The sequence below is a fragment of the Diplodia corticola genome, assembly GCF_001883845.1.
Source record: "Diplodia corticola strain CBS 112549 chromosome Unknown scaffold19, whole genome shotgun sequence".
NCBI classification, from domain to species: domain Eukaryota; kingdom Fungi; phylum Ascomycota; class Dothideomycetes; order Botryosphaeriales; family Botryosphaeriaceae; genus Diplodia; species Diplodia corticola.
Genome location: NW_017971498.1, coordinates 702,942 through 729,956, shown reverse-complemented (window position 1 = coordinate 729,956; position 27,015 = coordinate 702,942). Strand labels below are relative to the sequence as shown.

Below are 27,015 nucleotides of genomic sequence, written 5' to 3'. Positions count from 1 at the left end.
GAGCACTGAGAGGGCGTGTAACGGAGCACGGAGTGGGGAGCGATCATGAGGTATCGGGAAGGTGCAGGTCCGGGTCCGGCGCGCCTGCAGAAGGCTGAGGCGTGAGGCCACGGCTGTGCAACCACAGCCGGAAGGCGGGAGCTGAAGCACGACTGCCCGCCGCCATTGGCCCTCGCGCCTGCCTACTCATTGTGTCGCCGTGAGCCGTCGCCGATCCCTGCGCCACCCTCGCGCTGCCCTCTGCATTCCGTACTCCGCTCCACCCGCCAGACGCCCCACCTGTCCCCGCCCGCCCTGCACAATTATGGCCCAGCTCCCGCAGCTGCGATGGGCGTCGTGCCTGCTCCATCCTCAGCCATCATGCCTCCCGACAAGGACGACGAGCGCATCCAGCTCCTTGGAGACGGCAATGCCAAGGGCGATGCGCACGAGAAGCCTTACCAGCCCGCCAATGCCCTGTGTGATCCTGCCCCGAACCGCAAGCGCATCTTTGTGCTGTGCTTCGACGGAACCGGCAACAAGTTCCAGGGCACCGATGCAGATTCCAACATCCTCAAGATATTCCGCATGCTCGACAGGCGCGATGGAAGCCAGTTCTCCTACTACCAGCCCGGCATTGGCACCTATGTCACCTCCGGCTCCTTGAGCCACACTTCCCACTGGCAGCGCTTCAGTTCGTGGTATGCCAAAACCAAGGACTCGGCCATTGGCACTTCCTTCGCCGAACATGTCATGGGAGGCTACAAGGTACCTGTCTCCCTGCCACTTCCTCCTGCACCGTCTGATGCCCCTGACTCGTAGTTCCTTATGCGCTACTATCTCCCCGGCGATGAAATATACTTCTTCGGCTTCTCCCGCGGCGCTTACATTGCCCGCTTCCTTGCCGAGATGCTGGACCACGTGGGCCTGCTCACTGCAGGTAACGAGGAAATGGCCCGCTTCGCCTGGAAGACGTTCCAGAAATGGCAGACCCGCACCGAACGCAATGACGAGGAGAAGAAGGAGAAGAGTCGCTTGCGAGACTACATGTGCGCCTTCCGAGAGACCTTCAGCCGTCCCGTACGCCGCATCAGGTTCCTGGGCCTCTTCGATACCGTCAACAGCGTCCCTGCTTTCGAAGGCCCCTGGATGAAGCGCAGTAAATTCCCCTACACTGCCCGTAGCACCGCCAGGGTCATCCGCCACGCAGTCGCCATCGACGAGCGCAGGGCCAAGTTTCGTCAGGACCTCATCTCTGAAGTCAAAAAACATACACACAGAAAGCATCAGCATCTTCCGTACAGAGGCCACGTACAAACAAAGCCCTCTGTATCCAAGGCCAACGTCACCACCCAAGACAGCGAGCCCGACGCCGCGCAAGCCGGCCAAGAGCGCCGCAATCAGTTCAACCGCGACCTGCAGGTTCCTCGGCCCTTTCGTGACAGTTCTGAGATCTCTGGCCTCCGCTCACTGAGTCCTGGGCTCTCCTCCAGGCAACAGAGACGTGGAAGCCGGTCAAGCTTCGGCTCGGTGTCTCGTGTATCTTCTAATGTCCAACATTCGGGTGGATACGACTCCGATGAGGAGGAACAAGACATCCAGGAAGTTTGGTTCGCCGGCTGTCATGCCGTAAGCCACTACCTGCTTGGCCAAACCTTAACATGCACTCAACTAACCACTCTCAGGATATCGGTGGCGGATGGGGTCTGGAAACAGACGAAGAGGCAACCCTAAGCCACGTGCCGCTCGTCTGGATGGTCCGCGAAGCCCAACGCGCCGGCCTCCGGTTCGACGAGAACAAGCTACGTGCCTTGAACTGCTGTCCGGACGAGGAGGAAGAATATATCGACCTTCCTACCCGTGATGACGACAATGACCACCAAGCCACTGCCGGTGCGGCTCCTCCGGAGATTCAGATCAGTGCTGCTACGCCGCCTCTTGACGGGCGGTCACGTTCCTACCTGGGGCCTCTCCCGAAGTTGAACAATGGCACCATATCCACCACTAACGGGAATCAGGCATCTGAGGGAGGGAAAGGTGACACTGAGCATCAAGAACACTCCAAAAGGTTCCACGCTCTCATTCACTCGTCGGCCACGGCCGGCAAGATCCATGACGTGCTCTGCTTCAACAACGGAGCATCGCACCTGTCGGTCTTCAGCTGGAATTGCATGGAGTGGATCCCATTCCGGCGCATGGATCTGACGAATGACGGCTCGTGGCGCAGCATTGCGTGGCCACTGCCTAAGGGCGAGGTACGCGATGTACCCAATGATGTCGCGGTGCATCACACTGTGCTACGCCGCATGCAGCACGACAAGAACTACCGCCCGGGCAACCTGATCATTGGCGGCGGCGGAAGAGGCGTGAGGAAAGCACCAGAGCATGTGGGAATGGGTAAGTGGAAGGTCTTCAGGGAGGAGGGGGATGCTATCGGGGAAGTGTGGGTGAGAGCGTAGCTGCTCACACAGAGATAGGTAGCCCAGTAGCTTCATTCCACTGATTTCATCTGCAATGGAGAACAATTTGTCATCGTTGTCACTGAGCAGCCCACTACCATCCTCATTTTCACAACTTTCCTAAGTTTCCAGAAACCCAAGGATACCCCTCCTCCCGAGCCGACCAATGGTGACCGACTTTTTTGACCACACCTGATCCTCTCGCCCCCAATCGCCCTGCCACGACGCTTGAACCTTCTAGCACAATCCACCCCACCGTTTCTGGTCCCAAAGCGTCAAGGATGCCAGCCGGTGCTCGTAGAAGCTTTCCTCCGTCCAGTCCCACCTGTACCGGATACATTCGTCGCGGTACGCCGGGACGACGTCCTTGACACCGGTGCTCTGGCCATGACGGGCCGGTTGCTGGTTCTGGTTCTGGTTCTGGTGCTGGTGCTGGTGCTTCTGCTTCTGCTTCTGCTCCTGCCTCTTCTTCTTCTTGTTCTTCTTCTGCTGCTGCTGCTGCTGCTGCTGCTCGCGCTTGGTGACGCCAGCCCGCTTGGCCGGCGACGGCCTGGTGCCGGGCTTATGAATGCCAGCCTTCTTGGTGTTGCTGTCTTTGTTGCTGGTGGTGGTGGTGGTGGCGGCTGTGGCGGCCGGCTTGTTGGTAGGCTTGGGGACCAGCCCCAAGAGCTATTGAGAGCCGGTAAGTAAGCTGGTGACGAGTGGTTGCTGGGTGGTGGGATGACTTACTTCCTTTGCTAGTTGGTAGCCGGAGGGGGAAGACATTGTGGTTGGTTGTTAGGGTGGTTGCTGTTGGTGTTTGCTTGGTTGATGTCTTGAGGCAGAGTACTCTGTGCGTGGGTGTGTGTGTGTGGGTGAGTGGGCGAGGGGGGGGCATGCTCAGATGAAATAAATACATGACTTATGGGGTGGCTGGATGTTCACTGCTATTGTCACTTTCACAAGCTATTGTTGTTAATGAATCCTATTGTTGTAGATTGAGTTGAGGTGAAGTGATTAGGCTCCCGGTGGGCGACCAATCACCTAGCCGTGTGTGAGGCTTAGTTGCCTAGCATTGTATCATTGGGACCCCTGCAGAATAGACGAATGGAGAATCGACAAAGCCATATACAACCCTGCCATTGGCTTCCACCTGTCTCTCATGGAAATGCGCAAGCTTAAGAGCACGTAGCGTACCCGAACATAGCGGCAGCAAGAATTATTTGGATTGGGCACCATTAAGGGAACTTTGTGCTCACTTTAAAGCTCAGTTGATCCTCTATTTCCCGCGACCGAAGCTGCTGAATCGTGGTATGCATACATCCGTAACGAAGATCCCCCCACCGTCAGCTTAATCCTTCTTCAGGTCCCTGTAAGCCTCCTGAATGCCGTCCCTCGTGATGATCATCAGCTGAAGGCCATCACCGACCTCTATGTGCCTCTCCACAGCGCTGCTGAAGGCATCGTGCACCAGCTCCTCGACATCCTTACGGGGGAGCGGGTTACGGGGCTTCTCCTCGAGGGCATGGCCGACACCAGAGCCCGGGATGTACTGGTTCTTGAAATTGACCTGGTTGTCGAGGAACGGCATGATGAGAGAAGCGGCGGCGCCAGCGGCACGGCACTGTTCGCGCTCGTAGCTGCCGACGGGGTCATAGCTGTACAGGGCGCCGCGTCCCTCCTCGTCCAGACCGCCCAGAATGGCGTGCACGTAGTAGGGGAAGAAGCGCTTGCCGTACAGGATGTGGCTCAGACGCTGGGCGCAGGCGGCCACCGACATGGGCTTGCCGTGCTGGTACTTGTACATCTTGACAACGGTGTCGAGGCGCTCCTTTAGCGCGTGGCCGTCGGCGGCGAAGCCCACCACCGATAGCACGATGGTTGCACCCTCATTCTCCGGACCCTCACCTCCAACCTTAAAGAGCTTGGGCTGGTAGCGTGTGTTGATGTTGTAGCCGGACGTGCTGCGAGTGTCGCCGGCGAGGATGGTGAAGTCCTTACCGGAGATGCCGAGCGTGGAACCGCCGTTGTCAGTGTAACTGCAAAGTGCGAGTCAGTCTGTTGTTCTGAGTAGCCTCAAGGGGATCGTTGAGAGGCGTACGGGTAGAAGCCGTGTTGCCTCGCGCCTGATGCTTGTGTTGCCGTCATGGGCGTCTGTCTGAAAGAGTATCCGGGGCCGCTCTGCGGGGGCGCGCCGCTAAAGATGGCAGCCATGGTCGATGTAGGTTGGCGGTCCGCGGGGGATGATCGGTCGGGGAGGTGTGGATGGAGCGAAGGCGGATGTTGGGGTGAGCGGGCGGCGGAGGTGGAGGTGATGTCGGAGCTCTGAAGCTCACGCAGCTGTGAGCTGCCTGGCCGCGCCAAGACGTCGGACCCTCAAGCTCGACATCACCGCCCGCGCACCCGCCTCTCAACCTCAACCGTGCAAAGATGCTCGGGCTCGACGAGTACGGAAGCAGTGACGAGGAAGAGACCCAGGCGCCTCAGCCCAGCGAGGTAAGAGCGTGCATCCAGCGGCAAAAGCATCCTTGGGCCGATGGCTACTAATAACTAAGAATATTAGGCGAAGAAAGCGAGCCTCCCGACGCCTGCTCAGCCGGCAGTAGAGAAGCCTGGTAAGCCGAGCAAAAGACACCGCGTGGAACCATTAGCTCCTGATTAACCATAGGGCAGCAGAAGGCAAGGCGCCTGGCGCACCGGACCAGAAGAACGCAGCCCAGCCCACGGAGCCAACAGCGGCGCCTGATCCGTCTTTCCCAGACCCGACCGAGGGCGTTCCCACAGACGCTCCCGCACCAGGTCCTTCTGCGCCGCCTGTAGATGAGCCCGAAGAGTCCAATGGTGCCGCTGCCGCTCCGCAGTCGCCACACTCTGCCACCCGCGCCATCGTGCGCGACCTGACGATGCCGCCGGTTCCTAGCTTCGAGATACCTCCTTCGCCGCCTGGATCGCCGCCGCCCAAGTCCACGAAGCAATTCGCGCATTTTCTCGAGCTCAAGAAGAAAGGCGTTCACTTCAACCAGCGTTTAGAGAATTCGTCGGCGCTGCGCAACCCGAGCCTACTCCACAAGCTGCGCGGGTTTGCAAGCATCGACGACGAGGCCCAGTACGCTACCACCCTACCCTCGGATGTTGCTGTGCCCACGGTCTTCCCGTCTTGGGCATATGCGGAAAACCTCGGCAAGTCACAGCGAGAGATTGCTAGGAAGCGGGAGGAGGAGCAGAAAAAGACTCAGAGAGAAGCCTTGGAATTCGTCCCTGCCAGTGATCTAGGCTCTTCTGGACTAGGCATTGGCAATGGGGAGGGAATTAGCATGGCGGAAAGGGTCAGGGCAGGGTTGAGCAGAGAGGGCTCCGGGTCGCCGCAGGTCTCGGATAGCGGGAAGCGTAAAGATGGTGATCGGAGGGATCGTGGCCACGATGACAGGAGGAAAAGGAGCAGGTTCAGAAGCAAATCCAGGTCGCCGCGCCGGAGATGAACCTCGTAGCCCCCGGACGGTCAAGCCTGTACTTTTGCGCGCGGAGAATACGCAGCCAGAATTGGATTTCAGCAGTCCACGACTGTTTTCGTGGCAGCAAAAACAAATTACCTGCATTAATAGCCCAAACCGATTTTAGACTCTGTTTCCAAGTACATTCAGTATTGCAACTCCTCTTGAAGGTGGTGGTGTTGAGAAATGCGGTGATTGGATGGGCAGACGCCGCAAGCGCAGGCCAGGCAGTGATCGCGCGCGTCAGCCGGCGACCTGGAGCTTCCTGGAGCTCAGCACCACCAACGCCATCACCTCCGTCTACCACTGCCATCGCCCACCACCACACTGCAACCTTCCTGACCCCAAACCCTCGATCCGTCCTCCGCCACCTGTCGCCACATCCTTTCTTCGCCTCCGTAGCCATGAACCACCTCCCGCAAGCCTGGGGCAGAGTAAGCTAGCTGCAGAAGCCTCACAACCGCCCCGCCCAGTGACATTTCAGCTAATGCAGCACTCCTGAACAGCCCAGAGACGACGTCTATGGCGCCTACGACCATTCCTTTCTCCAGACCAGCGGCCCCATGCAGCACACCCAACAACCCATCGTGACGGGCACCAGCGTTGTGGCAGTGAAGTACAAGGATGGCGTCGTCATTGCTGCCGATAACCTAGGTGCGTACGCCCCAGCCACGGGCCACCGAACCCATGGTCTGTCATGATGAGATTTTGCTGACGGTATCCCCGAATTTCAGCATCATATGGCTCGCTCGCTCGTTTCACGGACGTCAAGCGCCTGCGCGTCTTCAACAACAAATCCGTCGTCGGCTTCGGCGGCGACGTGTCGGACATGCAGTACCTGGACCGACTGCTCACCTCCCTCTCCATCCGCGAGGACTACAGCCAGCACGAGGCGGCCGAAGACGACGTGTCGAGCGAGGAGCAGCCTATCGGTGGCGGTGCATCGCTCAACGCCAAGAACTTGCACACGTACCTTTCCAAGGTGCTGTACAAGCGCCGGTCCGATTTCAACCCGCTGTGGAATGTGCTACTGATCGCGGGCTTCGATCACGACGGCAAGACGCCCTTCCTCGCGCTCGCCGACTTGCTGGGCACCACCTTCTCCGCGCCTGCCCTGGCCACCGGCTTCGGCGCCCACCTCGCCACGCCCATCCTGCGCAAGCACGTCCCGGACGAGGCTGCCGCGCGTGAACTCAGCCGCGCCGACGCCGTCCAGTTGGTCAAGGACTGTATGAAGACGCTCTTTTATCGCGACGCCCGCAGCTTGGACCGCTACTCGATCGCTGTCATCGAGCGCGGCCGCGATGTCGACCTTAGAGAGAACGAGCAACTGGAGAACCAGAGCTGGGCGTTCGCCGAGAGGATCAGAGGCTACGGCACGCAGATCAACTAAAAGACGGTTGGGAGGCGGCTTTCTTCATGCAGATGTGGCGGAGACGAAGAGCGAAGGCAATGCGTGGCTCAGGAAATGAACGATAGACTTTTTGAATGTACCCCATCCAGGCCCAGGCATCATGGGACAGCACGATAGTTATTGTGCGTATTTCTTAACTGCTCTTTGATGGAGGCTTTTGCATGAGAAAGGAATATCATGACCTGTACCACATGCACATCCATTCCACTTGCTCTTACACCCGGGAAGCTCGATAATCCAGCAAATTCATGAAACCAACTTTCCAAAGGAGAGCCAAGTCAATACTTGTTCTAGTCAAGTTTTCGTCCGCATCAATCACGAGTTGGAAAGTAAAGATGTAAAATAATAATCATATCATCCATGGTCTAATGCAGTCGCTAACATAGTTTACACATTTAGCTACTGTGTTCATGATAGGGAACACAGATCATAAAACCCCCCATGAAACCTTCCGGAACGCCTGGTCGTCAAGATGTTGGTATCAAAGGAAAACAGAACAGAAAAGCCGCCTACATCTATCTGTAGGCTTGTAACAAAAGAGAATATGTGCAAGCTCAATCACAATCGGTCATGTGCTTTCCTCGCCAATGCTGTGCCTATGCTGTATGCTGAATGACTGCCTCAGGAGCTTTTTGTACAATTGTAGACACGGGCCACATTTAAAAATAGGCCTGGTTCCCGGGTTTCACGTTCTCGGGGTGGCCGTCGGGATAGTACGTGCCACCGTGAATGCCAGGGTGACTGGGATGGTTGCTGGCGTAGTTGGTGGGGGCGCCGTTGGCGTAGTGCCTAGTGGCACTGGCGTTGGAGTGTGCATTGGGATACACATTAGGACCAGGGGCGCCAGGGGCCGGGCCGACGTAGTGGTCTGGATACAAGCCGGTATCGCTGCCCGAGTTGTTTCCTGCTTCGGCCATCGCAATAGCGCTCTCCTTGCTGTGGTGGTGCTTGGTGCGAAGCGCAGGGATGAAGTCGATGGCGAAGGACCAGACGTAGCAGGCGTAGACAAGCGCAATGACCCACTCAAGGATGGCGGCGGTGTTGCGATGGTGGTTCTGACCCAGGACGCCGAAGGCGATAGCCAAGGCAAGCTCAACGAAGATGAAGGCAAGCTTCATATAGAAGGATCCACGGAGGAGTTTGCTCTTGCGGTGGTAGACACCAAGGCGCTGGTACTCGATGCAGACGAAGATGGCAGATACGATGTAGCCGCCGATGAAGACTGCCAAGAAGACATCGTGTAGTTTAGGGTGTCTGAGAGTGTCGAAAATAGACAGAAGAATGAGGCCTGCTGCACCGACAATCGCACCGATGATCGCGATGATAGACCAGCTCTTCTGCCACCACGAAGTGTTTGGGTGAAGACGTCCACGATGGCGCAGCCAGCGCTCGATGATGAAGACGAGATCGAACGTTACCACGGACGCGGCGCCCATGGCAATGAACAAGGGCTTGAGCTCTTGAGCTCCAACATCCGAGATATAGCTGTGATTTTCGTCAGCCTGCTGCGGGTCTGCGCAAGATACCTGAATGTACATACGCGATAGTCTGATTGGGCTCCATAGAGGCATAGCGAGGGCTCCCATCAGCGACGATCCATGTAAGCAGCATTGCAAGAAGCATCGCAAGCCATATGATACCCGCGACGAGCGGAACCATCCAGTATTGTAGGCCGAACATGGTTAAACAAGCCTCGACCAAGGCGAGTAAGTTGGTGTTGTGGACTTGGAGTCAGGGAAACAGATCGCGTGCACGGAGACAAGGGTCGCAAGGCGAGAAAGTCCAACGCACACGAGAAAAATGGATCGGAAGATGCACAAGAGACGGGAGCCTATGTCGAGTAGAAGTAGTGGTCCAGGGGGCAGTGGTGTGGGCGCAGAGATTGCGTAGCTGGGCAGTGTTGAAGAGGCTGTCTACGTCATCCGCACCCGCCTTGTCCCGGGCGGCAGCAGAGCAGCGCGAGAGCCGGGACCCGACCCGCCTTCCTAAGCAGGTGCCATCCGCCGCATCAACCTCATCCTTATTGCCGAGTCCGCTAACACCGTCATCCGAGTATCCAAACCATCCCGTCTTGATCGCGGCCTGCCGTTGAACACGCGGACCCTGTGGCTTATGGATGGATTCTGGTCATCGCCGTTGTGTGCCGTCGACGTGGCTTTGCGGCTGTGACGGGCGGCTGATCACCCAAGCGGCAGCGGGAGGCAAATGACGCAGCCGCCTCAGGCACCATCAGCGCGCCAACCCTGCGGGTAGTCAAATCCCATGCCTGGATCCATGTGTACGGTCCTGCTCAGTCTAATTCAAAGAAGGCTGTTCAAACCTACTTCGGCTTGCCTCGACTTCCCTCGCAAAAAGAGTGTAGTGTATTGCACAGAAGGATCGTGAGCAGCAACCGCGTGGCTTTTGACACTAGGAAAAGAACGAAGAACGCTAGCTGTGAGATGACAGTTTGAAATAAAACGATAAAATCCAGTGCAACTACCTCGGTCCGCAGAATATCTCATCCCGATTTGTCGTGACTGCCATGGCCGGGATATACCAAGCGCCCCAGGCGACGTAAAAACTTACAGAGACCGCTGATAATCATGGCGAGGAGTGTGGGGCGGGACTGTAGAGCGGAGTCTGTTAAAGCCAGGCCACAATGTAACAAGGCTGAAGGGGATGCGCCAAGGCAGGAAGCGGCGCTGTGGCCTCGTGCGACCGGGGGCCGGAAACGCGAGACCACCGGCGGGGGCTGGCTCGGCCGGCGGAGCGGCGCAATGATGATCCGTCGTTTGTGCGCGCCAAGCCCACAACTCCTCGCGCACCCAAGCGACTTTTGCCCAAGTCGACCGCGAGAAGTGCGAACCTTCACCCGCGACCACAACCGTCCGACCGACTAACTTACAGCAATCATGCCGGAAGTCAAGCAGAGGTCTGGCCTCATCCGCGGCCTGAACGCTGGCCACGTACGTCCATCTTCCTGCCTGTCGCGCCCGCGGAATTTTCGAGCTGCAACCCGTAGCACCGCTGCCGCTCTCACGAAGCTCGTACATCGCTAACGAAGTCTCGTTCCTGCTATACAGAAGGTCACCCCCCACCAGCCCAAGACCAAGATCTCCAGGACCAAGGGCCACCTCAGCAAGCGCACCGCTTTCGTCAGGGATGTTGTCAAGGAGGTTTCCGGGTACGTTTGGATCTAGCCTGGCACACACGCACGCATACATCGAATGAAGAGGAGGAACGGAGCATACCAAGATGCGCCTTCCCGAAGGGCAATCGTCGCGGCCGAGGCGTGGACAAAAGAAGAATTGAGCTCGTGTGATCAATGGGTTGGACAGTTGTAGCTGACAATTTGTCCTAACAGTCTCGCCCCGTACGAGCGCCGTGTCATCGAACTCCTCCGCAACAGCAAGGACAAGCGCGCCAGGAAGCTCGCCAAGAAGAGGGTATGTCGTTGAACATCCACACAACAAGCATGAACACTATTCCGGCCGACACAAGCCCCTCCGCTCAATACACGCACACCCTCACCGCCCAATGATACCCAAGAAAATCCGCAGAATGCTGACATATTTTGAACAGCTCGGTACCTTCGGCCGTGCCAAGAGAAAGGTCGATGAGATGACCAAGGTCATTGCCGAGGCCAGGAGGGCCGGTCACTAAGCGAGTGGATAAGAACAAATTTCCGGTCAATAGGGTTCTTTTTCTCTCTCGTTTTCCAGACGTTGGGGGGACTACGGAATGCGCTGCTTCTGCTGCTCGGAACAAAATGGATGGTCTTGGCATGATACGAGAGACGATGGGACTCCCCCCACCAAAAGCACACCCCGGGTCAGAGGAGTCTTCTGATAGGTCTTACGAAAATCCGATAAAAAGCGGCGTCTGCCTCCCATGTTCATTGCTCTGGATTGTCCGTGAATCCGCTTGCGGTCAACGTTCAAGTGAGGCGAACTTATTTAAAGAATATTCAGCTGGTCTCTGTTCATCAGCTAAGCTGCAACGAAAGTCATCTATCCTTTCGCCTGTATTCCCCGCACAGCCACTATCTGGCTCCGAGGTCCAATGAAACCCTGGCCAATGCACACTTGCCGCACCGAAAAGAGAATTTGAATGGTTATCTACTTCCTGCCCTTGAACAAGCCCTTGTTCAGCATAGCCTTCAGCTTCGACTCCTTGTCTCCAGAGCTCGCTTGCTTCCTGACCGGCGACGCGTTCTCCACCCCGGCGTTTGCCTTCGCGTTCGCGTCCGAGGCCGAGGCGGCCGACGGCTCTTTGACCGTCATCTCGTGCCCTTTCGAGTACCATTCCTGCTTCAAGCTGCGCGAAGTGCGCGCCGCGCCGCTCGCCCCATCGTCCCACACCAAGTTGACCAGCTGCCGGCCCTGGAAGCCGAGGTCGGTGACCATGCGCTTGCCGTCGTCCTTGAGGGCGACCAGCGGGCCGCGAGCGCCGGGGTACTTGAGGGCAAAGGGCTGGTCCGGATGCGCGAGCACGCCGCGCACGCAGGCGTACAGCGCGGCAGCCGTCTCCTGGTTGCCGAAGCGCGCCTCGACGTGCGACGTGTCTGGCAGGCGGACGCGGATCGTCACGCCTTCGATGGCGGCGAGCTTCTCGGCTTTGGCCTTCTCGGCCGCGGCGAGCTCCGCGTCCGAGGCGAGGCGCTTGTTCTTTCCGGCATTTTGAAGCAGGGCCTGGTGCGATTTGGCGTGGTCCACGGTCGGGATATAGTCTTCTTCGTGGAAAGCGGTGTTGCGGACTGCGGCGGGGGTGCTCGAGGTCGAAGGGGTATAGATAATCATGGGCCGTTGGTCAGGCCCGGTGACTGTATCGGGGGAGGGAACGTTGGCCTCCGAGGTAGGTGCCGCTTCTGCGGCGGGTGCCTGGGTAAGTGTTGTATCCTCTTGTGTAGTCGGTATAACATCCTCCATTGCTGATGTGGAGGACTCTGGTGGATTGGGCTCTTCAGCAACATCCTCATGGGCTGTCAGCGTCGGAGTTTCTGGTGTCGCAGTAGGTGCATTTTCGTCCTTGGCATTACTCCCCTGTGCCTCCTTTGTTGCCTGTGGCGTCTCCACGCTTTTAAAGTAACCTGATATCTCAGCCATAGCTTCTTCCAAGGCCTTGCCGCTATCTCTAAACGAACAGCGGAGCAGTTGGCTGCCGCCCGTGAGCCCATACTGTGCCAACGTCTTCTGCAGGTCTGTGAACGTGCCCACTTCCTTGCCCATGATGTTGAAAACGGGCATCTCGTAGTTCAGCCGACCGGCACCAGAGCCACCGGAGCTGGTGACAGCGACGCCCCTCTGCGTAAGGTTCAAGTTCTTGTCTGACACGGTCTCGAATATGCGGAGAACCTGCCATAGCGACGTGTTGCTGGGGAACTTGTGCGTGAGGCGCTGTTGCTCGAGCTGGAGGGCGATGTTGACGACGGTGGGAGAGCGGGAGCCTTGCACCAGGTCGAGCTTAGCACCAGGAGGGAGGTTCGCAAGTCTAATGGTACGGGAAAGATCGACGGGCTTGTTGTTATATCTGGACTCGGCGTCAGCGGAGCAGCTTGCGGCGGGGAGGGGCAGCTTGCGGGGCAGGCCTACTTCAAGGTGAAGTTGTCGGGATTGTAGTTCAGTTTGGCACAGGCCTCGCTGAGGACCTCGGTGAGGTGCTTGGCCGGCGTGGTCTTGATGCGTGCGGTGCGGGCGGCGGTGTCTACCACGACGACGTGAGACGCCATGCTGCGCGGAGCACGCTGAGCGAGGAGACGCCGATGATGGTGTAGTGCAGCAGATTGAGCATGCGGGAGCGCGAACAATCGACCGAGTGGCGGCGGCGGGTCTCGCGAATGTTGCGGACAGCCTCGCGAATGAAGAATGAGTGCGCGAGAATGATCAAAATGTCCTTCTCGAAACGCGTCGCGGTGATACCGGCAAGCTGTTGTGCCATCGCTGGGTAGGTAGGTGCGTCACAGCGTCGAAGGAGCTGCGGACCGAAGCTTATGGAAGGCGTGGCGCGCCCATAAAAGATTACAAACTCCGAGCTGGCTGCGCACGCGATACAGTACGCGCCCACATCATACAATGCTCGCCCGCCCGTGTGCTTTGTCAAACAGCTTGGAGTAGAGTCAGCCGCACCAGGCCGACGCTGTCCACAATGGCGCCATGCCACCCAGCCCCGCGATGTCACGCCTCACGGCCTCCGCCCGCCCTGTCCATGTTCTCGATAACCCCGCTAGCTGTTTAGAATCGAGCATACCCACATCTGTCCTAAAAGAGATGTTGCACGCTATCTACACAGATAGTTGGTCTAGCTTCCGGACCTAGATGTAAGTCTTCAATGTAAGTAATCGCATACAGATCTTGGTGGGAAGAGTGCAGCGCCCTTGGCGGGGCTCAAATCCAGTGTACCCTGCTATTGCTGGCCCGACCACCTCTTCAACCCAAACAACAATGTTTTCGTGGTAACTCTAACGCCTGCGTTTGTATTGATCTTGAATGTCGGCTTTACACCAGCCCATTTTCTTCAGAGGGTTAATTACAACATGAGACATGCGATTACTTATCATTGGTTCCACCCACAGGGTTCCAGTAACGTCACTTGATTTTTCGAGTTATGTTGCTGATATGGTGGTATCAGTTCCATTTTACAAAACATAAAATAACAAAGAACGAAAGAAAAGAGCGCTGCATATCGTCTAAGTAGCTGTGCTAGACCGCGTCTTCTCTGTTTTAGCACTTCTGCCCAGGGTATGGGCAAGGTTTGCTGGACGAAGAGGTCCTGGGTGGTATCGACGAGGACGACTTAGTCGACGAGGACGACTTGGTACTTCTGTGTTCTGATGTGGGCTGCCGGCACTTTTCACCTGGGTATGGGTAAGGGCAATGCTTCCCTTTCGACCAAGTGGATGGAGTCGGTTTAGACCTGCTAGAGGACTTAGTCGGTTCCTTGGTGATCGTGACGAAGACGGTCTTCTCAAGCTCAGACGCGCGAGCCTCAACGAGGTTTTTGGCAGCGACAGCACTTTTGTCCGAATGATCAGTGGCCATCGGGCCGACGGAAACCACGGTTGGAATGAAGACAGGACTCGATCCTTCGTCCTCGGTGAGTGCCGAGATGTCACGCAGGGCCTCTTCGGAGGAACCAGGGATGGTATCCGCCTGCTTAGGACTTATGTCACCGGTCTCGCGGGCATGGAGGGGGAGAAGGGTGATTGTCTTCGTAAGCCTTGAAGTCCGTCCGGGTAAGTTTAGAAAGCCATCGGGCCATGTCATCGTCTTTACCGTCTTCGTTGTCTTAGGGGGGTGGATAGTGATGACTTCAGGGTAATATGTGGTTTCAGCCTTAGCTGAGGCGCCTTCTGCAAGGGCATTGCTGGCAAGTAATGCAAGGATGATAGTACTAGAAATCATAGTGGCACCTGTACTAGCATATGACGTAAGGATGTGGTTGAGAGTGTCGCTTGAAATAGGGTAAGGACTGTTAGCATCAACTTCTCAGAAGTTGTGGAGTTTCAATAGCGCGTATTGGTCAGCTCAATGTCGTGGATATAGAACTTTGCGATATGTCGAGGAACTTTGTCACGTTAAATAGAAGAAGCGTGACTGTTCAGCCCGAACGCGTGGACAAATGCTTTGTGTGGCCCTTTGAAGCTCAGTGAAGGGAGGCTGCCGAGCATGAAGAACAAAGAACCCATTGTCAAATGCTCTTTAGGCAGTCATTACTTTAAGGCGCCATTGAAAGAAAAACATAGAGGTGTGCAATTTTGCTTTGTTCTCTTGTGTCTGTGGCTGAGAACTGGCTTCCTGACAGTTCGAACGGAATCTGCTTTGGTAAGTCGGAAGGTAACGCAGACCGGGAGAATTTGGAAAGGAAGGAAGAGTATGTTTCTGGATTAGCTTGCAAGCTTAAGAAGACTTATGGCCGGAAATCGTGAGCCTGGCACACGTTGTGGGAAAAGAGAATGTGAAGAGGGCGAGCCTATCTGGACTATTCCCAATAGAGCCGGTAAAACGGAGGTATACCGTTCACAAACTTGGAGAGATTATTGCCAAAATGTCTCGAGGGATACGTGAAGAGGTGAGAGTGAGAGAGATCCGAAGATCGGAGCAGACCGGAACCAGGCCGAGGCAGGGGTAAACAGGGCAGCCGCTCCTCAAGGTCCGTTCTACAGCGATGGGGAGGACGGTGCGACACCTCGACGACCCGGAAAACATCTGTTCGCCATGCGACAGACTGGTCGATCAGCTGGGGTACGGTTTCTCTCGGGTGACCGGGGTCCGTCCAGCCCTTGATGAGGCTCAAAATAGCACCGCCCGGCGCGGGCAATGCGCGCTTGAGTCCGACAGGGTGTTCTGGCAAGCGGCTGCGTCTCCAAGATTCTGCGATTGCCATTGGGCCTGTCCGAGCAAGACCAAGATGGGTGCGCTTCAGACGTCAGGGTGCGCAGTGAGGTTGTTGTTTGTTGGCATCATTGAACGCGGACGAGCGGTTTGTGCTTACCCCCAAGGCTCGTGATTGGCCCAGCCGAAGCGGGAAGCTACGAGATTTGTTCTTACCGCAGCGACCGACTCCAACTCCCCGTAACCCGCCTGCAGCCCGCTCCATTGCCTCTCCCCTCCACAATCGCTATCGTCGCCGGGTGACGGCCAGCTCCACATCAACATGTTGGCTAGATCGAGCCTCCGTTCGGCGCGCACCGTCGGCACCGCTGCACGCAGCTCCGCCACCAGGATAGGCACGGTACGTCCACCTCGCTCCATCCGCCGTCGCTGCGGGCGCCATCGCGGCCGTCGATCATCAATGCTTCAACGCGAAGGCCCTAGCTGACCCTGTGTTGTGCAGCGCTCTGCGTCCAGCTCCAGCGGCCCTGCCGAGGAGGCCGCCTCTTGGAAGTCCACCCTCGCCGGCTCCGCTGCCACCGCCTTCGCCATCGGATCCATTGGCTGGTACTATCATCTCTACGGCCGCAACGTTCACGCTATGACTCCGGCGGAGGAGGGGTGAGTCGCACATACCGGAAGCTTGATGGAGGCGTTGGCCTGATGCCAGCACCGACTGCCGCCATCAGCCCACAGGCCGTAGGAAGCAAGACTAACATGGGACCAGCCTGCACCCCACCCAATACCCGTGGGAGCACGCCAAGTGGAGCAAGACTTTCGACCACCAGGCGTAAGTTTCATACGTGGCGCTTCATAGCCCATCACACCCACTGATTATGAGGCAGTCTCCGCCGCGGGTTCCAGGTCTACCGTGAAGTCTGCGCATCCTGCCACTCTCTTGCGCGTATCCCCTACCGTAGCCTCGTCGGTACCATCATGACGGTCGATGAGGCCAAGGCGCTTGCTGAGGAAAACGAGTACGACACCGAGCCCAATGATGAGGGCGAGATCGAGAAGCGCCCCGGAAAGCTATCCGACTACCTGCCAAGCCCCTACAAGAACGACGAGGCTGCCCGTGCTGCCAACAGCGGTGCTCTGCCTCCGGATCTCAGCTTGATGGTCAAGGGCCGCCACGGTGGCTGCGACTACATCTTCAGCTTGCTGACCGGCTACCCGGAGGAACCCCCGGCGGGCGCTGTCGTTCCAGAGGGCCTCAACTTCAACCCCTACTTCCCCGGTACCGGTATCGCCATGGCTCGTGTCCTCTACGACGGTCTCGTCGAGTATGAGGATGGCACCCCTGCCACCACCTCTCAGATGGCCAAGGACGTGGTCGAGTTCCTCAACTGGTCTGCCGAGCCGGAGATGGACGAGCGCAAGAAGATGGGCTGGAAGGTCCTGGCTGTTGGCAGCGTTCTGTTCGCGCTTAGCGTTTGGGTGAAGAGGTACGCCGAAACCCAGCAGTTCCAGATGCGCAAGAGGCCGCCAGATGCTGACGTAGTGTGTGTGCAGGTACAAGTGGTCGACGATCAAGACCAGACAGCTCGTCTACAACCCCCCGGTCACGGGCAAGAAGCACTGAATTTAGAAGGAAAGCGGAAGACGTGGATGAGCTGAGGAGGCCGAATTTCCTGCGGGAGATGCGCAGGGCCCGAATGTACAGCATCAGAGACAAACGAGCGAAATTTCCTTTGTGTTGACCATTACGTAGAGGAGCGGCGGAGACGCTTTTGTGTTACTTTGAATTGTACCATCAATCAACCTGCTTTTGCGAGCACGGGGGCGGGGTGGTGACAAGTGGCATGGCCATGGCACAGTGGGTTGCAAAAGAGTTGAGCTCAGCTACGTACGTCTCACAGAAATGGCTTGCGTGGCTAGTGGAATCCGATGGCTGGACATGTTTATGCTCGCATCTACGTCTGGATATCTGCTGCAACCATTCATGCAGAAAGGCCGTTGGGACCAACAACACCATTCTACGTCCAGGAGCAGGGCTGCACTCCCTGATGTGGGTAAGGACGTAGCGTGCTGGGCGGGGCTCAGAAGCCCAAATCTTCCGTACGCTCCTGTGACGGGCAGAAGGCGCCGCACAGGCAGCCGGCAGAGTGGGATCTGCTGGCGCGCTCGGCAGCGTGACGGGCCGGATCAGGCAGTGATAGGCAGTCAACGGCGCGGTAGTCGGGCTCGGGGTGCTATTTACGCGACTATAATGCAGTCATAACGCAAGGAATCCGGCGTCGCAGCGAAGGCGGGCGTGGCAGGCAAACCTCGAGGCGATCCGGTTGCGCGGCGAGCGCGAGGCCTAAGAGCGTAAAGAGTGTGGATGCGCGCAGGGTTTAGTGCCTACGGCCCAATAATGACGAAGCACTGCGCCAGGCGGGTCTTGGGATTACGACTCGGAAAGGCCATGGCCGCAGCTCAGGAGATGGACATCTGAATCTGGGATCTGGTGCCAGCATGCCACTACGACTTTCTTGCTGCGCCCGCCGTTCTTAGCCCGCCCCGTCCGCCGCCGCCTGTGTTTGCACCCGCCGCGTCCTAGCAAAGCGTGCCGTCATTCGCTCCGTCGCATCTCTGCCACTCCCACAACCTTCGCGTCGCCCGCCCTCCCCGCACCGCGCATTATTCCTACGGCCTGTATGCCGCTGCCCGCCAGGGTCCACGCCCTCGAGCAGCATCGCGACTTATGCCCCCCATCAATGTCCGGAACCAAGCCGAGCTGCAAGCCCAGAGGACCAAGGTGCGCTCCAGCCGCTGCGCCCGCACGCTCCGCGCCACCCAGCTCCACCGCTGCGACCGCTGACTTGCGCCAAACAGCTCACGAACTCTTACAATGAGCTCCTGGAGTAAGCCGCCCGCCCATCGCCCCTTCTCTGTGCGCTGCCGGTGCTAACCCGCTCCGTCCAGCGAGTTCTCGTCCGCGGACCTCCGCTCCGTCGGGAACTATCAGCTCGGCCGCCTCATAGGCAAAGGCTCCTTCGGCAAGGTTTATCTGGCTTCTCACAAACTTATGCACGGGTCCAAGGTCGGTGACAACGCTTGAGATGGAGTGAGCTGCGCTAAAGGACAATGGAAGGTTGTGCTCAAGTCTGCCAACAAAAACGACTCCAACCTGGCCCGCGAGATCCACCACCACCGGCAATTCCTCCATCCACACATCGCTCGCCTCTACGAGGTCATAGTGACCGAGACGCTGGTGTGGCTTGTGTTGGAGTACTGTCCAGGCAAGTGCTTCCCGCAGTGATCCGCGCGGGCTGAGCTGACCGAGCGCGACTTAGGGGATGAGCTCTACAACCACCTCCTCCGAACCGGGCCCATGGAGCCCGCCAAGGTCCAGAAGATTTTTACTCAACTCGTTGGCGCCGTCTCATACATCCATCTGAAGTCCTGCGTACACCGCGATCTTAAGCTCGAGAACGTTTTATTGGACAAGCATGGGAACGTCAAGCTAGTGGATTTCGGCTTTACTCGCGAGTATGAGGGCAAATCGAACTACCTCCAAACCTGGTGCGGGACTGTCTGCTACAGCGCTCCGGAAATGCTCAAGGGCGAAAAATACGGAGGAGAAAAGGTCGATGTGTGGAGTCTTGGCGTCATCGCGTACGCTTTGCTGTGCGGAGAACTGCCTTTCGACGAAGACGATGAAAACGAGACGAAGAAGAGGATATTGAAGGAAGAGCCGAAATATCCGGACCATATGCCTGAACAGGCGAAGGACTTGATCGTCAAGCTTCTCTCAAAGCGTCCGCTTCTACGGCCTACACTACCCGAAATTCTCCAACATCCATGGCTTTCCGAGCACGCGCCTCAGCAGCAGGCGATCCTGAAGCTGCAACAGCCGCCTCCTTTCACTACCGAGCTCGAGAAGGAGACTCTCCAACGGATGCGCAGTGCTGGGGTGGATATCGACAAGGTCATCGAGAACGTGTTGGCTCAGCGCTGTGACACCTTGGCAGGATGGTGGGCTTTGCTGCTGGAAAAAGAAGAACGAAAGGCCAAGAGACGGGAGCGCAAGAGGAAGGAGCGAGAGGCTGAGGCAAAGAGTTTACGCAGATTGAGTGCTGCTAGCAGAGCCAGTAGCAGGCTTGATCGTCTTGCTCCGACAATCAGGGAAATTGATGAAGAAGGCGCCCCTATCCCAACGCTTGGAGAGCCGCCGAAGAGTAGAGGCAGGAACAGGGAGCGGACGTCCATCGCGACGTGTAAGTCCATGTAGTTTGCATTTATTCGAACAATGAGAGATTAACTGAAAATAGCCGCCAGCCCCGACTTGCCTCTAGTGCCCGAGGCGTCCAGATCACCGAACAACGACAAGCCCCCGCCTCCGGTAGAAAAGGATCGGCGTGTCAGTTCTTCGAGAGGACGGCCGTCGCTTCCGCCAAAGGAGTTCACGCGTTCGCGAAGGAGCAGCAGCATGCTCCATGTCGTCACGACAAATCCAGAGTTACTCGGGCCCAACGGATTCGTCCCTTCGAAGCGGCGACGGAAATACCAGCAACCTTTCCTCGCGCAGTTGGCATCGCTCAAACACTGGTTCAAAGAGTCGGCGAAACGCGCAAGATCCAGATCACCAGGTTCGAAAAACAGCAAATCTCCGAAAGCGAATCAAGGCAAGCTCACCAAGCCAGACGACACTCGGAGGCCTTCAGCAGCTACGACTACGAACACCGCTCGACCCGTGTCCCAAGTCCGACCGGACTCACAGAACCGCGCGAGCTATATAGGAACGCCGCAGCGCCCACGAGTTTCCACCAGAGCAAGCAGTGGGTCGAACAAGAGGGCGTCTCTCTCCCCAGCGCCCATGACGCCCCGCTCATCCTACCGACGCAGTTCTGCCGGGCTCCGGGGCCGCAAATCCACCTCTTCCTCCGTCTCGTCGATTCGTACCATTCACCATGCTCACAGCCATTCCAAGGCATCATCCACCTCCTCTGCATCTCTAGCCTCGCCATCGGTATCGAGCCGAGCTGGGCGCAGCCCCCATCAGTCTGTCAAGGTACTTCCGGCGACTCCTACTGGCACTGGGTTCCCTTCCAACATCCGTCTTGTACGAGCTACGGCGGCGGAGTCTGCCGCTGCGTTTGGCGGCCTTCCGCCACCAAGCCCCGGCGTGCTTTTCGCAAAGAAGAAACGGAGCCCGTTCAAAGGCCCCGGGCTCAGTTTGAATACGGGCGGGAGCCCAGTCGCAAGGAGCCGCGGCGAAGGCGGAAGCAGGACCAGCAGCGTGCAGGGACGGAAGAGTGGCGAGCTCGTCATCGCGGAGGAAGACGAAGATATTCTAGAGGAGGAGGAAGAAGAAGAGGAAGTGGAAGAAGTGGAGGCATTTTCGCCCGTCTTGGCCCCTGGCGAATATCTCGAGGAGTCGCCGCAAGATCTCAACCTATCTGAGGAGCCGCCGCCACCGGAGACCCCAAAAACAGCTCCCTAATCTGGGTCAGGCAGGCGGCTGATTGCACGAGCTTGGTGTTGACTTGGATTTTTCAGTTTGCTTTGGATTCACTTCGAACGCGTTAAGCACGGCTTAGTTGTCTCACCCTTAGTCGTTGTATACCCTCTCACCACCTCGATTTCCTTTGTTGTGATTGTCAGTCCGACCCCCATCACTTTACATTATTTTCTTGGTGCAAATTGATCGTTTGGGCTTGTTGCATCTGTTTGTCCTGCACTTTCTGTATTGTTGTCGAGGCAAGGCGTTTCTGGATACCGTCTGTAGATGATGCTGGTTTTGGCGCTGTGAGCATCCCAAAAGTACAATTTTCAGGCTGCGGCAGATGTACAGAAGGAAAGAGTGAATATTAATGCTACGAAGCCGGTTCCCTTGGTATTGCAGCAGCAGCAAGGTGAGTGAGCACTTGAAGCGCTGACAAGAGATGCCGATGTACGCAAACCACAACAGAGGCGTCCGGACTATAGCGTGGCCTTCCCACCTGGCCTCGTTCGAACCTGAAGTTTGCAGCCTTGCACAGACTAGTGAAGCGAAGCGTGGAAGGCAGACGTTCCACGGCATGTGACAGAAGAATCTAGTGCTCTAAGCCCTGTGGAATAGTTGCGTCTACACCCTGATATTGGATCGGATGTGGTGCAATGGCTCCGGGAGATAAGATGTAGACGTGTGGTGCCTTTGAAATGGGTGTGGTGGTGGCGGCCGGCTGTGGGCTTGGCATCGCCAAGCTCGGGCCTTTTTTTGACGTTGGTGGGGAATTCCCGCGGTGACTCTGAACTTCTTTTGTCGCAACAGACTCCAGAAGCTCTACGCACCACTCCGAGCGACCCGCCCCCGGCCCAGCCAACTCAATCTCCTCGAACGCCGGCTCACGCTTCTCACGACATCTGTCCATTGCAATCATGGAGTCCGACTCGGATGTCCAGCACGAGGAGACTCTCCACGACTCGGAAGTCGAGACCCAGGAGCCGCAGAAGGACGCGAAGCCCGGCAAGTCGGCGCTGAAGAAGCCTTCTGCGCCGCCTGTCCCTGTCGTGCAGCGCCCTGAGCTGCCACCGCAACCCGACCCGAAGGATCTCGATGTCGCGTCGCTGAACCCACTGACCGACTACATCATCGCTCGCCAGGCCACCATCAACATTGGCACCATCGGTCACGTCGCTCACGGCAAGTCGACCGTCGTCAAGGCCATCTCCGGTGTGCAGACTGTCCGTTTCAAGAACGAGCTGGAGCGCAACATCACCATCAAGCTGGGCTACGCCAACGCGAAGATCTACAAGTGCGACAACAAGGAGTGCCCGCGTCCCACTTGCTACAGGAGCTACAAGAGTGAGAAGGAGGTCGACCCGCCATGCGAGCGCGAGGGATGCGGTGGCACCTACAGGCTGCTCAGACACGTGTCGTGAGTACAGTCGGCATGGGACTTTGGAGAGCGAGGGGCTAACGGTGGCAACTAGATTCGTCGACTGCCCCGGTCACGATATTCTCATGAGTACTATGCTTTCGGGTGCTGCAGTCATGGACGCTGCGCTGCTGCTTATTGCAGGAAACGGTACTACCAGGCTTGCCGCAACATGTGAACCAGCGCTGACGGAAGATGCGTAGAAACCTGCCCCCAGCCCCAGACCTCGGAGCATTTGGCCGCCATTGAAATTATGAAGCTTAACCACATCATCATCCTTCAGAACAAGGTTGATTTGATGAGGGAAGAGGGTGCCGAGCAGCACTATCAGTCGATTCTGAAGTTCATTCGTGGTACCGTCGCCGATGGCTCTCCCATCATCCCCATCTCGGCTCAGCTCAAGTTCAACATCGATGCGGTGAACGAGTACCTTGTGACGAAGATCCCGGTGCCTGTGCGCGACTTCTCGGCCAAGCCCCACATGATTGTCATCCGTTCCTTCGACGTCAACAAGCCTGGCGCCGAAATCGAGGACTTGAAGGGTGGTGTTGCTGGTGGTTCGATCCTCACCGGTGTTCTCAAGCTCGGCGACGAGGTCGAGATCAGACCCGGCATCGTCACCAAAGACGAGCAGGGCAAGATCCAAGCGAAGCCCATCTACTCCAGGGTGGTCTCTCTGTTTGCCGAGCACAACGACCTCAAGTTCGCCGTGCCCGGTGGTCTCATTGGTATGTCCCTTCCATAGCGCATTGCGCGTGTCGTCTCGACTGACTTGGCTAGGTGTCGGTACCCGCGTCGACCCCACGCTCTGCCGTGCGGATCGCCTGGTCGGTTTCGTTCTCGGCCTCCGCGGCCACCTCCCCGCCATTTACACGGAGGTCGAGGTCAACTACTTCCTTCTCCGCCGGCTGCTCGGTGTCAAGACGGCAGACGGCAAGCAGGCCAAGGTGGCGAAGCTTGCGAAGAACGAGGTCCTCATGGTCAACATTGGCAGTACCGCAACGGGCGCTAAGGTCGTGGCCGTTAAGGCCGATGCGGCGCGCCTTACTCTGACTAGCCCGGCGTGCACGGAGATCGGCGAGAAGGTGGCGCTCAGCCGCAGAATAGAGAAGCACTGGCGTCTCATTGGCTGGGCAAACATTGTTGCGTAAGTACCCGATGCCCGACGCAGGGCGTGATGCATAAAGTGCTGGGACTAACTCAGTCTACAGCGGTACGACTCTCACGCCAACGTCGGAATGAGCGGGCGCCGAGGTGCGCGAGGGGGCAACATAGGGGCAGGGGGCCGCGCGCATGGATGGACGAGCAAAAATGGAGCTGGCTTAAGACGGGGTTGTCACGAATTCGCTATCTGCGTGCAGTTTCTCGGCTGCGACATCATGTTATATACGGCATCGTCATCTGCATGGCGGAAGCAAAAGTTGCTGTGGTTCAAGCAGCGGGATCAGGCGCAGGCACAGGCGCAGGCGGAGGCGCAGGCGGCAGAGGGGCTTGGATAGATGGGCCAGACATGTCGCAGGCCCTGACGCAGGGCACGAATACACGGAAATGCAAGCGCCTGGCCCGCGAGTGATATTGCCGAATCAGGGTGGTGGTGACTGTTGCGCGCACTGCGATTGGCACGGACGCGAGGGAAGCCGACGGTCCGGGGGGTAGCGGCGGCCAAAGAGGGTTCGACAGACCAGGTACAGGGTCGTTTTGGATTATTGCCATTTCACGTCTGGTCGGGCTGCTCACGCAGGGACCAGGCAGCGTCCTCGACGGGGTCCAGCGGTCTCACGTCTTCGTGTCCTGCTGCGGGGGCGCCGCTTTCACATGCAAACGAACCAGGAACCGCTCAACAAAAGAGAGCATAAGCTGCATACGCGCCCAAGCTTGCCCCCGCCTCACCTGCGCCGGCTGTCATCGTGCCCGCGTCGGCGGCTTCATAAAGCCTCAATTGCCCGCTAGCCCGCACGTGCTGGACTGACAGAGCCCTCTTGCGCCGCCGCCGTCCGCAACCCACGTCACACCAGTGTTCAGGCGGTCCGCCCGACCCAAACAACACCGACCGAATACGCAGCACCAGTGGCGCGCGCCCGGCTGATCTTCACCGCCGCACATCCCCCGCCTTCTGTCAAAAGAGCCGCAGGCTCAGCTCCTTGCTCCAGGACCGGGTCCTCTCTTCCGCACCTCAGCAGCAGCAGAGCTCCAAAGCTGCACTCTAGCTCCGCACTCGCAAGCGCCATCCCCCCCGCACCAATCGTTCCCCAGCCCGCAGCCCGCAGCCCGCAGCCGACCCACCATGTCATCCGACTACTCGCACGACCAGCCGTCACACCAACAGCCGCACCTCCATTCCTCGCAGCCGCAAATCCTCCGACCCCTGCCGCGCCGCCCCTTCGAGCTCAACCTCACGCCCGCCACCAGCTCGTCCAGCGCCAGCTCCCAGCCCTCGCCGAACCCCAACGGCGTCGTCGCCCCCAGCAGCCGCAACGACGCCTCGTTCCCCTCGTTGTCCGCCCAGCTCGATGCCCGCCTCAACAACCGCTCCGCCACCCCCGCCGGCCTGGACGCTGCCGCCGACGACTCGGACGTGAAGCGCAGCCGCAGCATCTTGAACCTGACCGCGAGCACCCTGTTCGGCATCTACCAGCCCACCGCCGGCGAGACCGGCAGCGAGCCCCCCACGCCCTGGGGCACCGGCGCCGAGACGCCCGCGTACGTCGGCGGCGGGGCCAGCAGCAGCGAGCTGCGTGAGTGGGAGTACCTGCGCCTCGCCGGCCTGGGGTCGCGGGACGCGGCCAACCCGGCGCCTCCTCCCTTCCAATCAAGGAGCGTATCAGGACCGGCCAAGCGTGTTGCCAGTACGTCTTCGTTGGATGCCGGGGCTGCTGTGTCTGCGGGCTCGCCGAGAGGATCGTTCGTTGACGGAGCTGCTGCGGAGAAGGGCGGAAGCAGCGTCTTGGGGTTGGTTGCGAGGGGAGTGGCGTTGTTTGGGTTCGGCGTCGTTTACGGTGTCATGATCAGCCACTTGCACGACAATAGGCACATTGCGCCAGTAAGGGTGGAGGGAATCGACCGCGGGCATTGGGGCTACCTCGCTTTCTGGGGGTTGGCCGGCGTGGCTTTGGGGAGCGCGCTGCCGTGGGTGGATCTCTTTTGGGAGGGGCGGAAAGCGGCTGCGGTTGCGGACGTGAAGGGTAGAGACGGGAAGAGGAAGATCAAGGGACAGGTTCCGACTGTGGTGGGCACCAGATCGCGAGATGGTGCGAGTCAGGAGTGGAACGATGTGGTGAGAAGTGTGGGTGCGTTTGTGGGGATTGCTTTCGCGATTGTGAGTGCACGTTTCTTGCCGCTCGTCATATTTCATGGTGCCTTTTGGACACTGCCCCGTTGCACCTTGATCATCTTCCCATGCATGCCCTCCCCACCAATCTTCATGGACTGACATTGCCAACAGCGCAAACTTCAATGGCAATCGACGACCCAAATCTCGGTCACGTTAGCCATGGTCAATCCGGCCTTGTGGTACCTACTCGACCGCAGCAAACCCGGCTTTACGCTCTCGATGCTCGTCGGCATCACCGGCACCGCCATCATGCTCCTCATGGGCCAGCATTCGGACTCGGTCGCCTTCATCCCTAGTCCGCCCATCGTCGGTGGAAGCGGACCCAACTCTAGCGTCCGCCTGGGTGCCAGAATTACAGGGGTCAGTGGTGCGGGCGGTATAGGCGGATCGCAGGGTGAGTACGAGAGCACGGTCGGAGTGGCCACATGGTTCGCTAGCGTGCTGTTTTGCAGCTGCGTGTGCTTCGGGAATATCGGAAGGAAGCTGGCCCTTCAGGGGTGAAAGCAAGCAGGGTCCCGAATGGATCTGTAAATGTTGAATTGCTAATGTTGTTATGTCGTCCGTCGATGAGGATTGGATATGTTCATGGTTCGGTGGAGGAAGGAAGTATGTTGGCATTTTCGGTACCTGGTATTACTTGGCATATCATGGATGGCTGTCGTCTGGAGGTGTCCGGTTTCGTTCTCACGTATTTGGGCGGTATGAGCACTCTCTACTTTAGCGCAAAGTTCGGCATAGCAGTAGTTTGATCAAGATCAGATTGTGTGTGTCCAATCCGGCCAGTTCTGTCGTGTTCACTCCTTTGGGAAGGTACTCTGTTTCCTTCCCACTCTGTCGATGGCTGCCTTCATGGTACGCATGAAGCTAGAATGATTTACCTCTCCCTTACACACGGCAACAGTCCGGAACATGCCTGGCTTGTTTCATGTAGCTGTCACGAGCTCCAGCCACAGAGGGATTGATGAATGGTTTGGTGCATACAGCTAATGGTCTAGTGTCCCACGCCGTCTGTTCCCCCCGGAGGCGACTTTTGTCGCGGTACTGTCACTAGGATTGGGCCAGCACCAAGTGCATTACGTACTCCGCCTTTCGCCCAATCAAACGCTTTGTATGATCATTATTACCGAGTTATGTGAGACGGTTGACATGGAAACTAGTAATTATTG

At 57.9% G+C, this 27,015-nt stretch overlaps 12 protein-coding genes across 12 annotated transcripts; 7 read left to right on the top strand and 5 right to left on the bottom strand.

The window, feature by feature from the left end:
• Nucleotides 1-360: 360 nt before the first annotated feature.
• Nucleotides 361-2,438, top strand: BKCO1_19000239 (short chain dehydrogenase reductase family; the record flags this gene model as incomplete). Its single annotated transcript, XM_020272037.1, has 3 exons — nt 361-747; nt 802-1,608; nt 1,665-2,438. 3 exons carry the CDS (start codon nt 361-363, stop codon nt 2,436-2,438), a joined length of 1,968 nt encoding a protein of 655 aa, XP_020131296.1.
• Nucleotides 2,439-2,675: 237 nt separating this feature from the next.
• On the bottom strand, nt 2,676-3,203 carry BKCO1_19000238 (uncharacterized protein; the record flags this gene model as incomplete). Its single annotated transcript, XM_020272036.1, has 2 exons — nt 2,676-3,107; nt 3,168-3,203. 2 exons carry the CDS (start codon nt 3,201-3,203, stop codon nt 2,676-2,678), a joined length of 468 nt encoding a protein of 155 aa, XP_020131297.1.
• A 565-nt stretch (nt 3,204-3,768) lies between these two features.
• Nucleotides 3,769-4,631, bottom strand: BKCO1_19000237 (proteasome component c5; the record flags this gene model as incomplete). Its single annotated transcript, XM_020272035.1, has 2 exons — nt 3,769-4,456; nt 4,519-4,631. 2 exons carry the CDS (start codon nt 4,629-4,631, stop codon nt 3,769-3,771), a joined length of 801 nt encoding a protein of 266 aa, XP_020131294.1.
• Nucleotides 4,632-4,847: 216 nt separating this feature from the next.
• On the top strand, nt 4,848-7,301 carry BKCO1_19000236 (proteasome component pre4; the record flags this gene model as incomplete). The annotated part of the gene is made up of 6 exons (XM_020272034.1): nt 4,848-4,913; nt 4,981-5,032; nt 5,091-5,813; nt 6,059-6,342; nt 6,415-6,562; nt 6,643-7,301. 6 exons carry the CDS (start codon nt 4,848-4,850, stop codon nt 7,299-7,301), a joined length of 1,932 nt encoding a protein of 643 aa, XP_020131295.1.
• A 680-nt stretch (nt 7,302-7,981) lies between these two features.
• Nucleotides 7,982-9,002, bottom strand: BKCO1_19000235 (fk506 suppressor sfk1; the record flags this gene model as incomplete). Its single annotated transcript, XM_020272033.1, has 2 exons — nt 7,982-8,807; nt 8,863-9,002. The coding sequence occupies 2 exons, from the start codon at nt 9,000-9,002 to the stop codon at nt 7,982-7,984; spliced, it is 966 nt and encodes a 321-aa protein (XP_020131292.1).
• A 1,214-nt stretch (nt 9,003-10,216) lies between these two features.
• Nucleotides 10,217-10,967, top strand: BKCO1_19000234 (60s ribosomal protein l36; the record flags this gene model as incomplete). Its single annotated transcript, XM_020272032.1, has 4 exons — nt 10,217-10,270; nt 10,388-10,488; nt 10,669-10,750; nt 10,887-10,967. 4 exons carry the CDS (start codon nt 10,217-10,219, stop codon nt 10,965-10,967), a joined length of 318 nt encoding a protein of 105 aa, XP_020131293.1.
• Nucleotides 10,968-11,422: 455 nt separating this feature from the next.
• Nucleotides 11,423-13,032, bottom strand: BKCO1_19000233 (ubx domain-containing protein; the record flags this gene model as incomplete). Its single annotated transcript, XM_020272031.1, has 2 exons — nt 11,423-12,833; nt 12,896-13,032. 2 exons carry the CDS (start codon nt 13,030-13,032, stop codon nt 11,423-11,425), a joined length of 1,548 nt encoding a protein of 515 aa, XP_020131290.1.
• Nucleotides 13,033-14,023: 991 nt separating this feature from the next.
• BKCO1_19000232 (uncharacterized protein) lies at nt 14,024-14,704 on the bottom strand (the record flags this gene model as incomplete). Its single annotated transcript, XM_020272030.1, has 1 exon — nt 14,024-14,704. The coding sequence occupies one exon, from the start codon at nt 14,702-14,704 to the stop codon at nt 14,024-14,026; it is 681 nt and encodes a 226-aa protein (XP_020131291.1).
• A 1,252-nt stretch (nt 14,705-15,956) lies between these two features.
• On the top strand, nt 15,957-17,255 carry BKCO1_19000231 (cytochrome c1; the record flags this gene model as incomplete). The annotated part of the gene is made up of 5 exons (XM_020272029.1): nt 15,957-16,034; nt 16,137-16,294; nt 16,401-16,463; nt 16,519-17,118; nt 17,186-17,255. 5 exons carry the CDS (start codon nt 15,957-15,959, stop codon nt 17,253-17,255), a joined length of 969 nt encoding a protein of 322 aa, XP_020131288.1.
• A 1,104-nt stretch (nt 17,256-18,359) lies between these two features.
• On the top strand, nt 18,360-21,101 carry BKCO1_19000230 (serine threonine protein kinase; the record flags this gene model as incomplete). The annotated part of the gene is made up of 6 exons (XM_020272028.1): nt 18,360-18,413; nt 18,491-18,519; nt 18,581-18,698; nt 18,750-18,897; nt 18,952-19,875; nt 19,930-21,101. The coding sequence occupies 6 exons, from the start codon at nt 18,360-18,362 to the stop codon at nt 21,099-21,101; spliced, it is 2,445 nt and encodes an 814-aa protein (XP_020131289.1).
• Nucleotides 21,102-22,018: 917 nt separating this feature from the next.
• BKCO1_19000229 (eukaryotic translation initiation factor 2 subunit gamma) lies at nt 22,019-23,760 on the top strand (the record flags this gene model as incomplete). The annotated part of the gene is made up of 5 exons (XM_020272026.1): nt 22,019-22,518; nt 22,574-22,668; nt 22,722-23,246; nt 23,299-23,665; nt 23,730-23,760. The coding sequence occupies 5 exons, from the start codon at nt 22,019-22,021 to the stop codon at nt 23,758-23,760; spliced, it is 1,518 nt and encodes a 505-aa protein (XP_020131436.1).
• A 1,042-nt stretch (nt 23,761-24,802) lies between these two features.
• Nucleotides 24,803-26,350, top strand: BKCO1_19000228 (insig domain-containing protein; the record flags this gene model as incomplete). Its single annotated transcript, XM_020272025.1, has 2 exons — nt 24,803-25,834; nt 25,961-26,350. The coding sequence occupies 2 exons, from the start codon at nt 24,803-24,805 to the stop codon at nt 26,348-26,350; spliced, it is 1,422 nt and encodes a 473-aa protein (XP_020131435.1).
• Between the last annotated feature and the right edge of the window lie 665 nt (nt 26,351-27,015).